Genomic DNA, 12,315 nt, shown 5'->3' with positions numbered 1-12,315 from the left:
GGACATTCACTCGTCAGCCTGTCAGCTGATGACTGACTGGGTAGCAACGCTTCTCTGAAAAAGTAAACTTGGTCTTGGACTTTGTTTGCATCTGTACTTGTCAGCTGACAGGCACGCGCACACCACAAGAGCCAAAGAGAAACAACTGTGAGAGAAATCTCACAGTTGCCAGCAGCCACATAAACTCAAGTCCTTAGTCCCAACTACTAAATTTATCTGTCTGGTAACTAAAGCTCAAAGTAAAAGATGACCATAATCCAACCACAACATGTCAGCACAGAGCTGTCTTTGGTATGGCCTTCTAATTAAGTGGCTAACTAGCTAATCATGGAATTAAAGTCACTTCAGAAAAACTATTTTTAATAACAGAGATGGTAAAATATGCCTGTATGTTTAAACTGTTAACTTCTGCTTTTATTTATTCCTGATATAACTCCTCAGGCAAAGAAAAAAAATAAATGGGACTACATCAAACTAAAAAGTTTTTGCACAGCAAAGGAAACCATCAACAAAATGAAAAGACAACTCACAGAATGGGAGAACATGCTTGGCAATAAATCTGATAAGGAGTTAATATCCAAAATGTACAGAAAACTTATAAAAATCAACACCAAAAAAACAAACAATCCAATTAAAAGGTGAGCAAAAGACCTGAATAGATACTTTTCCAAAGAGGACATCCAAATGACCAATAGACATATCAAAAGATGTTTCATGTCACTAATCATCAAAGATATACAAATTAAAACCACAATGAGATATCACCTCACACCTGTTAGAATGGTCGTCATCAGTAAGTCATCAAACAAGTATTGCTGGGGATGTGGAGAAAGGGGAACCCTTGTGCACTGTTAGTAAGAACGCAGACTGGTGTAGCCACTATGGAAAACAGTATGGAGTTTCCTGAAAAGTTAAAAATGGGCCTGGCTGCTGTAGTTCAGTGGATTGAGCATAAGCCTAAGAACCAACGTGTTGTGGTTGAAATCCCAGTGCCCTACAACCTGGGGCACATGCCTGGGTTGTAGAGGCTAGGTTTCCAGCATGGGGTGCATGAGAGGCAACCACACATTAATGTTTCTCTCCCTTCTCTTTCTCCTTCCCCTCTCTCTAAAAATAAATAAACTAAACCTTAAAAAAATAAAAATGGAAGCGCCTTATGATCCAGTGATTCCACTTCTGGGAATTTATCCAAAGAAACTTAAAACATTAATTCACGAGAATATATTCACCCCCGTGTTCATGTGCAGCAGTTTTGCAATAGCCAAGGTTTGGAAGCAGCCCATGTGTCCATCAGTAGATGAGTAGATAAAACACCTATGGTATATTTACACAATGGAACAGTACTCAGCCATAAAAAAGAAAATTTTATCCTTTACAACAGCATGCATGGACCTGGAGAACATTATGCTAAGTGAAATAAGCCAGTCAGAGAAAGACAAATACCATATGATTTTACTCATGTGTGGAATCTAATGAACAAACTCAACTACAAGCAAAATAGAGACAGACCCATAAATAGAGAGCAGGCTGACAGCTCTGCGTAATTGGGGAGTGGAGTGATCAAGCAAAAAAGAAAAAAAGAGAAAGAACTCATGGACATGGGCAACAGTATGATTATGGGGGAAGGTGGGTGGGTGGAGGTGGAAGAGAGTATAGGGGAGATAAACGGGGATAAAAAATGCAATAAAATAAAATTTTAAAATATTTGCATCAAGAAGCATTAAAATGTGGAATTATTCTTCAGACTTCAGATCTCTTAGCTGCTGGCTTTTTAAAATTTTCTAAACCATGCAGAAAAATCATCTGTTCTCAGAAAACGTCATTTTGTAAATAAATACTTTACTATTTATCAAACAGTTAACTGTTGAATACCAAAGTGTCTCCAAGTTTATAATAATGACTAAAATAGCTGTCCTCCTGAATTAATGAGTATTATAAAGTGGAGCTTTTTTAAGTGCAGTTATTTCTTTGCACATATTATTCCAGAGGATTTACTTTAATAGGTTGCAATCTGGTACAACTTGGGAGAGAGTACAAATAAATGTAGACCTGATGCTACCTTTAAAAAGGCTGTTTACTTAGTATACAAACAAGACTGGTAATATTTAATTATTAATCCATTTCACTAATCTTTTTTCACCCAATGTACTAGTGACAAAAGTAAAATTCAGCTAATAATGAATTCTAAAGCAGTGAAACGTTAGCTAATGACTTTAAAATAAAGCCTATTTGTAGTTCAGTTGTCTGATTCCTAATAAAAATTAAGACATTAAGAATATAACCCTTACAAGGCCACACATAATGCAGCTGCAAAGAGCGCATACATAAAGCTATTTACCCTTCAGCAGGGTCCAATGCAAGAGCTCTGGGACTGTCTAGGTCTTTCCACACCAGAACTTGCCGGTGCTGTCCATCCAACTTCGACGCCTCAATTCGGTTTGTTCCTGTGTCTGCCCAGTACAAGTTCTTCCCAAGCCAGTCTACTGCCATGCCTTCTGGATAATCTAAGCCAAATTCTACCACATGTTCCAGTGCACTGCCATTCATAAAGGCTCTGCTGATGGTCTGCAAAAGTAAGATTAACAACAAGTTAACTGGCTTAAGTCCAAAACACTACTGAGAAGATGTTGGCTTTAGGTTTTGTCGGGTGGGAGGATCCAGAAGAGGCAGAGGCATAGTCTCTTAAAACAATTCATATATTTTATGAGCACCCCCAGGGGGGAAAAACCGTATCAAACTAATAAATGCAACTGTGATCTCAAGTTTTATTGCCCATTCAGGGAGAAATTTTTGAGACTCTTAAGGACCAAAAACTTATTCTGATAAGACAGTGGAATGAGTTTCTTTTTAAAATTTATTAGTAATCAAGTGAGAGAGATGTGACCAGAATATTGTAGACTCTTAACTGGTAGTCAGCTTTCTGAAGGTACTTGAGAATATGCCATGTCATTGTGTCAATCTAAGGTCTCAACAAATTTATAACCTTATATAAAATGTATTAATTCCACATTCGTATCATCCCTATGTAGCTTTGAAGTCTCTAAAATTTAAAACAACCATAATTCAAACTATTAATAACAGCTGCTACTTCCTGTCAAGCACTATCCTAAGTACTTTGTGTGCATATATTTTCTCACTTAATCCTCGAAATAGCCCTGCAAAATAGAGATCATCTCTATATTCAAGATGTGGAAAGTTAGAAGGCCAAAGTAAAAGCCAAGATTTATTTATTTACTTCATTTACTCACTCAATAGATTTTACTAAACATTATTAGAATCCTACTCTGGCTCCAATACCCCATGATTTTTGCACGTTAGACAAAAATTTACACAAGTTATGTGAAACAAGCCCAAAACAATCTGGAAGAAGAAAACATTATTCTCTAGATCTCCTGAGAACTCCTTTTTGATTTAGTATGCTTTTTAATATTTATTCTAGGAAAAAGAAAATAAAGTTGTGCTGCACCTCATAACTGAAATTTTCTACCTCAGACTCCAAAATTTTATTGAAAAAAAGTGAAGAGTCAAGTCTTCGTAAGCCATTTACGTGAAATATACAACTGCTTACTCTCTAATTGCAGAAAACGTCATTTGTTACCTTCAAATGGAAGAAAGTAGAGGAAGATTATGTTTTACTGATTTAGACATTCAAGCAAAGTATCTTATATTAAAAGGCACTTAATTAAATAATGAATGGGGTTTTTCCTTGATTTCCTTTAAAAAGTTTAAGTTCTTTGTTGAACTCTGCCTATTAAGCAATGAAGGAGGTTGATCTAGAAGCTCTCCTTTTTAGTCCCCAGTTTTAATATTCCAATTCTTTGCCAACCTTGAGTGATATATCAGTCCAGTAAATTCGGTTGTCGGTCACATCAAAATCCAAAGCAGAAGCTTCTTTGACACCAGTGAGTGGAATGGCCACATTATTATTGTTCGTTTCCAAAGAAATTCGCCTGATATCTGCTCTTCGAGAAAACAAAAGGAAAGCCTCTGGGACAATGCAAGTCTTCATGTCACTGATGAGTTCAAAGCCAATGGGACAGGCACAGCGAAGGCCCTGAGGTCTATAGAGGCAAAGATGGCTACATCCCCCATTTTCCTCAGCACAGGGATTGGAACCTAAAAGATAATTATGAAAGGGCACAGAAGGACACACATTGACATAATCAACACATTTTTACTTTAGAATTACTAAGCAATGGGTTCACAGAGACCTATGATTATATCTGCTCCCAAACCCAGAGGTACCATTCTAGTCCCATAAATAAGCATTAAGAGCACTGATGGAATAAAAGGCCGGGAGCAGTGTTGTGAGCTATGGCCCCAGCTACTGGGCAGACCTAGCTGGAGAAGCAGTGCTAGAGACCAGGAGTTTCTGAGCTGCAGTACGCTATGCCGACTGGGTGTCTTCACTAAATTGGCATCAGTATCGTGACCTTCCAGGAGTGAGGGCCTGAAGAGGGGTGAACTGGCCAAGGCTGGAAATGGAGCAGTTCAAAACTCCCTTGCAGATCAACTATGAACTAAAGTATGAAAAAATACTTCCCTTTGTACCCACAGTAAGCTTTAAAATAAACTACGTTATTCATACAACAGGACTGAATTCTTTTGATGAAGGGGGTATGTGTGCCTGTGTTTCCCTTCAAATCAAACTATGTGGACAGAATAGAAAGGCAACATTTAAAAGACTCATTTCTGATTTGAAAAATAAAAAAGAAATTAACAGATGATTTTTATACTTCCTCAAAACATCAGCAATTTACAATGCTGCTTTGTAAAGTTCTGCCTATCTCCATCTTTTCTCATCCATGGCTCTCACCTCTAAGAGAACTCTGGGACTGCTTACCAATGATCCGATGAACGTTTGTGGCCTTCAGGCCCATGAGGTCAGGGAGCTGGTCTATGATGACCTCCCTCTCTGCACTCCGTTTGTGTACCCTTTCGATGCTCCGCCTCTGCCAGTCAGTCCAGTAAACATAGTCACCCAGCAGAGTAAACCCAAATATGTGAGGAATTTTGTCTTCCACTAGCACTCGTCTTCCAGTGCCATCGGTGTTCATGACCTTCAGGTTTAAGTTTAAAGAGAAAAAGATGTATATTTATTCTTCAAATGTATGTGAAAATGGCAAATGCAACTTGCCAGTGACATCAAAATCCAAAAGTATTTATCCCTATTACAATGTTTTCACAAAATGACAAAAAGCTGATTTAATGAGGATGATCTCAAAGTCAGTATAAGCTCATATTTTACCTCTATTTCCCCAATCTCTTACTACCTTTTCTTCTAAAAAGTTTGACAATATTAGCTTTAGTATGCATCTCTCATACTAAATGACTATGTAAAAATTAAATATACAATATCATCACCTTAAGTTTGTACATTTGTTTTCCAATTATAATGTACCTTCACATACATTATTTCACTGCATATTTGTTTTATTATTTTATTATCCTAAGAGTTTTGCCTTTTTTACACCTAAGGAAACAGATTCATATAAGGTCATACAGCTTGTAAACAGAGTTGGAGCTGAAGTATTTTTTGGGACTCCTTTGCTTAGTATATTTTTTATTTTATTGTTTTTACTTAAAATTAACATTATTCAATTCATTCTGACAGTCTCATAAACATTAGCAATTTCCCTAGAAGTAACCAAGGTGTCTCTGATATTAATAATTATAGCAGCATCTTCTGTTCTAAAAGATAAACTAGGTCTTTTAAAGCACAAACTTGCAAGTACCTAACTGGGACCATTTCTACTATTTAAGGTAACCTTGTGCCAGGCAAATTAGCCTTCAGAAATGTTATTCTGGCACAAAAACATGTACATGTAATCAATATCTGCCTCCAACCCATTTACAAAAATATATCAAATACAATCTTATGTGCAGTGTTAATTTTTTATCCAGATAATTGGTAAAAATATTCCATGTAAGCCAACACTGTGATTGCCTAGATGGAATGACAACCAGATGTTCTTCATCCATCCTCCCTAAAAGTTTTACAAAACCTAATGATATGCCAAGAACAGCCAAACCATTGAAAAAGACAAAATACTTAAAAATTGAGCAAGCAAAACTATGCCTAGTAGTTTCACTTGCAAATGTCAATAAATATCTGATTTATATCAGATGAAAGAGAAATTTATATTAATTGTTTATCTGTTCACATCAGATACAAGAGAACTTCTATTAAGCCAACTGGATAAATCTACATTTAAATAAATTTTTTTAAAGTCAGAAACATATGCCCTGGCTGGTGTGGCTGAATGGATTGAGCACCAGCCAGCGAACCAAAGGGTCGCTGGTTGAATTCCCAGTCAGGGCACATGCCTGGGTTGCAGGCCAGGTCCCCAGCAGGGGGTGCACAAGAGGCAACCACACATAGATGTTTTTCTCCATCTTTTTCTTCCTCCCTTACCCTCTCTTTAAAGATAGAAAAATAAAATATCTTTTAAAATTCTTTAAAAAACAGTTATAAACATAGTTAAAATCCAATTCCTACATTAAATACTGTTTAAAGTTAGTAAGTTCTCTTTGAGCCATGAGCTTATGTTTTTTTATATTTGTATTTTCTTGTTACAGATCATTCTTGGACATATTTTATGATATTTATGCTTTATCTTTTTTAAAAGACTTTATTTATCTATTTTTTAGAGAGAAGGGAAGAGAGGGAGGAAGAGAGGGAGAGAAACATTAATTGGTTGCCTCACGCATGACCCCAACTGGGGACCTGGCCCGCAACCCAGCCATGTGCCCTGATGGGAAATCGATCCCATGACCTTTCAGTTTGTGGGTCAATGACCAACCAACTGAGCCATACCAGTCAGGGCTGTCAGTGCTATATCTTAAAATTAATTTGGTGTTTAAGAGTAAAAGGACTAAACAGAGAAAAGGGCAGATTACATATCTAAAAAATGTGAGCTCTAGAATAGCTGGAACCTTAATTCATCCACTGATGTGCCTTCCACAGCTATTAAAGAGCCTGGCAAGGAACTCAATAAATATTTGTTAAATAATGTTTAAAAGAAGAAAGGTTTCCTAAGACACCCAAGGAACATTCCTAAGAATGGAAGTGAAAATTTCTATTAACAATTCTCATCCTCAGATCCTACAGCTCAGCCATTTGAATGAATGAAAGGAATTCTTGCCCCAAATTTAAATCCATGTAAAGTGCATTGTACTGCTTACTTTTGGAGAAGGGATATATTCCTGCTCCCTTCTAATGGCTGTGCTCTGAGAAAGAATTTCAGGTCCCATTCTATTACTGCCTGGAAACTGATCAGGGTGAAAATGGTTCCTTCATTGGACATATAATCCAGAAATGTCTATTTTAGTGGAGAGAGCATATTTTGAAAACTCTACACTTTTCCCTCTCTGTCCTAATAGGGAGATTATCTCTTGACTCTAGTATCTTCCTCTATGCCCTTTATAAGAACTTCTCTCCCAAGACTATTTTCTTCTTTTCCAGGATCTTCGATTTCTCCATCTCCATACGGCCCTTTTTTCTGCCTTTAACACAACACAATTTCCCCCATTTTATGAAGGCACTGTTTAAAAGTTGAATGATTCTGTCTTAACTGCCACATTCTTTGAATGTGATCTCTAACAGCTGCTTCTGCCTTTCATCATTTGTTTCCTTACCTGCCTACAAATGGCTTCCGATCCATGCCTCAGGTTAAGTCACTACTGAAAACAGGCAATGACTAGTTTCTTGCTTTTCTCAGTTCTTGAGCTCTTTTGCCACTTTTTTAACATTTGACCATCTTAACCACCCACTCAAACTCTACAACTGGTTTTGTGGCAAATCATCTTATTTCTTTTTCTATAGCCAAGACTGCTTTTTATCTCTCCATTTCACTGGTTCCCTCTTCCTCTTTCAAATCTGGGTGGGTATTTCTCAAGATTTGAGTTCTTCTCTGTCTGTAAACACCCTTCAGAAAGCCCATCAAGGCTTATGGCTTCTGCTATTATCTTGCATAGAAAAATTACAAATATGCAAAGTTGTAATCTAAGGTCTCATCAGTTTCTATCGCAGAATTCCCTTCTCCCAGAAACTACACTGCTACCTCATCTAAAATGCCACATACTTAAGGGTGAACCTACGTTTTCCATCAAGCGGAGTTCATCATCTTATCAGAGAGCATCAAACACCAAGTGCTTAATATTCCATATCATAAAACTCTAAAACACTACTTCCTTACAAGCTTATGGTATTTAAACATTATCAAATTTTATTCTTAGTTTCATTCGGTATTATCTTAAATCAGTTAATATACATTACTTTATACTTCGTAAATACTGATTTTTCTGAACACTATGCCCAAATATTGGCCTTTCTATTAAAATTTGCCAATCTAAATGCCTAATACTGAATTAGATACCTAATAGTGAAGTTATCTATAAAAATAAAATTTAAATTCCAACTTCAAAAATGTTACAGGGTCAACCAACTCTTCTCTTTCAGCTATGTCACCCTGCAACATTTTTGTTGGTTCATTTTGATAAATGAGCAACTTAGATATAGGACAGCTGATTAAGTATGACTTTGGATAATGAGCAAAAAATGAAACTGAAAATCACGGTGAGAAAAATAAAAGCACAATTCCAAAAGATCCTTTTAGTTTAATAATTAAGCATCCTCTATTTAGCAGTTACTCCTCATTCTTCTCCTCTAAAAAAAAAATCTCATGATTAGCAAACAATATTCTGGCAGAATTAGATTTGGATTTCAAATATAAGCTCTATAACTCACTGGCAGCTTCTCACATGCAAATAAGAACTGATTTAAAAATTAAGGATCCCTGCTGTATAATACAGCACAGTAACAGATGTGTTGCTGGTTCTTGCCCTTTGAAATTAAACTGAAGAATAAAAGTAATACAGACCTTCCTATACTCTGTCAACTAGTGGAAAACTACAGTGCCTTATTCTCATTTCAAACCCCCATGTTTATTGTTTGCTTATACTACTTAGGTGTACAGTAACTAAAACAAGAAACAAAAAGGAGCAGTTTGACAACTGATCAGAGCACACTTTCGCTGCTCTGCCAGACCCTCTTTCCACTCCCCACCGAAATCAAACATAAACATACCTAGTAAGTGCAAATCACCATGAAAGACAGTACAATGAATGCTAAGAAATTTATTACAGGCCCTCTTCTGGCTTACGAATTACGATCTAGAAGTAAATTATACCCTTCTCTGGTCTATCTATACCTTACCAGGAAAACCTTCAGGAAATAGCAGAAATTCGAACCCATCTTGAAGAATTAGGAGAATTTTGACAAAGACAAAGAGAAAAGGATTTTTTCCACAATAAGAGAAATAGCACATGTTAACACACACAGAGTTAAGGGTGCTTTGAAAGAAACTCCCTGAGGCAAAAGAAAGAATACAAAAGGTACTTAAAGAAGAAAAGAAGACAGTGCCAGGCAGACACCACCCTATGGCAGGTATGAAATTTCAGGATAAGGAGCATTATAGAAAACAAAAACTTCTGAAAGCATTTTAAGGAGCATGACATAACAAGGCTGTTTTTCCAAGATCTCATTTACCTCCGTCTCTGTGTTTAGATTGTTTGTGCTAAAAATTAATATCTTAAATATAGAATTATGGTAATTCTCACAGAACTGCCTGTGTGATGGTTAAGAGAAGTCCAAAAATCTCTTATCTATGTCTCAGGGCCAGCTGTATTTCAGAATGTAGATTTTTAAAAAAATATTTAGAAAGGTTAACAAACTGCTCATAGCATGTCACCTCTACCCAGGCCAGTACTTCATTGCCTGTATATACATTTTTCTGCAAAGAGAGACAAATAAAAACTACAAATACTCTTACACTGCTTCAGGGAAGGGTCACCACCAAATGAATTAACAAAAATTATTTTTGATTTCTAGAGTTTTTTTAGATTTCAGAACCACACATAATTGATTGTACATCAGAAACACTTGGCTGATCTTCAACTCAGTCCCTGGACAAAACTAGAATTTGGATCAGTGTTAATAATGCTGTGCTAAGTGCAAGCAAGGGTCTCTGGGAAGAAAAAAAAGAACAAAGGACACAGGAAGGTTTTTAGCAACATCTGAAAGAAAAAGAAAATGGTAATGTTGATCTTAAGAAAATCTTTAGCACAATGCCCAGGAACTTAAACAGAGTTCTCTAAGAGCCACAACTAAGGATTCTATAGCTTTACCTACCTGGGCATTAGGACTTTCCAGCTATTCCTGTTCTTTCACTTCAAGAGCAAAATATAAAAGTCTTTGGGGGGGAGAGTGGATTGGGGGTGGGGCATAAATAAAACCCACACTAAAGCTAGATACAGCACATCTATTTCAAATTAATGTAATTAAGATGTAGTAAAGATTTTTTAAATGTAATTTTGTAAGTGCATTGTTTCCCTTAATTCCTCGTCTTCCTATTCTCGTCTGTTGTACGTTTTACAACAGGGTTGAGTCTAGAACAGTGCTGTCCAAGAGAAATAGAATACCAGCCACAAATGTGAGTTTTGTGTGTGTGTGATTTTAAACTTTCCAGTAGCCAAATTATGAAAGTTAATAAGCCTACCTAATAAATTAATATATCTTATTAAATCAAATATCAAATCCAATACAGCAAAAATATTTTTATTTCAGTATATAAATTTTTAAAGATTTTACTTATTTATTTTTAGAAAGAGAAGAGGGAGAGTAACATCAGTGTGTGGTTGCCTCTTGTGCGCCCCCTACTGGGGACCTGACCCACACAACCCAGGCATGTGCCCTGACTTGAGAATCTAACCAGTAACCCTTTGGTTCACAGGCTAGTACTCAGTCCACTGAGCCAAACCAGCCAGGGCAATATATTTTTTTATTTTAATATTATTCATGAGATTTTTATTTTTTTCATACTATGTCTTAGTATGCATTTTGCACTTCAAGCATCTCAATTCAGAATTCCCACATTCTACCTGTTCCATTACTATATGTAGCTATTGCCTACCATAATGACTACGCAGAATTAGAATTTCATGGTGGTGACTATACTGCTTACAATAAAATTAAATTACTCCTGTTTAGATTAGATCTCTGTCCCCTCTTACACCTGCCACTTTCAGGGTTGTCACAGGCCCATCAGGCTTAGTAAACCCACAGACAAGTGTCTAATTTGGTTTTTCCTTTCTCCTCGGCTACACTATACTTAATTCTAATATGGGTAAAAATTACTTCAAAAACAATTTCTGATGAAAATTACTAAACTCCACCACTTTCTATCTTTTTGCAAATTTACATTTCAAAGCACTAGCTGAGATTTATAAGAGCAAAGGTCTTATTCGTTCATTGCTTTTAGGGCACCTCAAAACAGAAGTATTAAAACCACGATGATATTAATAAGAGAACCCTTATCTGTCATCTCCTTGGCTCCCCCTTTCAGACCATCTAGACTGACCACGCACTGACAATGGCTGAAGGTGGGTGGTTCATGAGAATATTCACTCTGTTTTACTGTCTCTGTGAAGTTTCCCTAAGTAAAAAAAAAAAAAAAAAAGAATGGAGGAAAGATAAACAGCAAGTCCAAGGGAGAAACGGTTGGGAAAGAAGGAGGCCAGGGGAAGAGCTGTTATTAATAAATGTTATTATTTTTGTCCTTAATCTATAGAAAGCAATGATGAGAATCCTCTGAAGAGATTAAGGGATCGACAGCTTAAATAACATCTGATTGTGAGAGCTTCACTCCTGAAGAACCATGTATTTTCTTATGTGAGTCCAATGCTTACTCTCTGAAACTTTTCTTTCATTATTTGTGCAGAGTTCGCACTTTTATAGGAAATTAGCTTCTCCCCTAAATATTTCTCTTCTACCAACCACACAACCTTTTTCTATTGGACAGAAGCAACACAGTGAAACAAGAACATGCTGCTCTGGCTCAAAGAAAATCACTATTACATTTCTCACACCCAACTGCAAACAGTTCTGGACAGGTTTCTAGGTTTGGTAAATAGGGTTTTAAGCCCCTTACATTAAAAATAACAACCCCCGGTAAAAGCTTGCTTGTATATTCTGAACCCAGAACAAGTGAACCATTTTAGGCGATTCCAAAAGATTGATTAGCCTTTTACTGTTAATAGGTGAGTCAACACTACTTAAATCTTCTTCTGGCGATTCTTGAGGGTGTGCTTCACTCTATTACCTCAGAGTGGTTTAATTAGTTAAACTGAAATTAGGCTTCTGTCACCTCTAAAATCTTCCTACAAATCTGAACCAGAGTCTCCAGTGGTTTCAGCTGCTTCAACCACACTGTGGTATAGATTTAACATTCTGAGGCATTCTCAAATATCCCCAAA

The 12,315-nt window shown here is 36.5% G+C and overlaps 1 protein-coding gene across 1 annotated transcript in view; it reads right to left on the bottom strand.

Moving 5' to 3' along the window:
• The window catches only part of LRP6 (LDL receptor related protein 6), a 137,466-nt gene that overhangs the window by 36,656 nt on the left and 88,495 nt on the right, over window positions 1-12,315 (bottom strand). The window contains exons 8-10 of the mRNA XM_037033816.1: window positions 4,844-5,060; window positions 3,827-4,116; window positions 2,339-2,565 (exon numbers count right to left, since the gene is read on the bottom strand). Coding sequence (XP_036889711.1) covers window positions 2,339-2,565; window positions 3,827-4,116; window positions 4,844-5,060 — 734 coding nt within the window. The remainder of the gene's footprint in view (window positions 1-2,338; window positions 2,566-3,826; window positions 4,117-4,843; window positions 5,061-12,315) is intronic.

The sequence above is a fragment of the Sturnira hondurensis genome, unplaced genomic scaffold (assembly GCF_014824575.4).
Source record: "Sturnira hondurensis isolate 20B ecotype Veracruz unplaced genomic scaffold, ASM1482457v3 Scaffold0021795, whole genome shotgun sequence".
Lineage (NCBI taxonomy): Eukaryota > Metazoa > Chordata > Mammalia > Chiroptera > Phyllostomidae > Sturnira > Sturnira hondurensis.
This window is presented reverse-complemented; position numbering and strand designations above follow the sequence as displayed.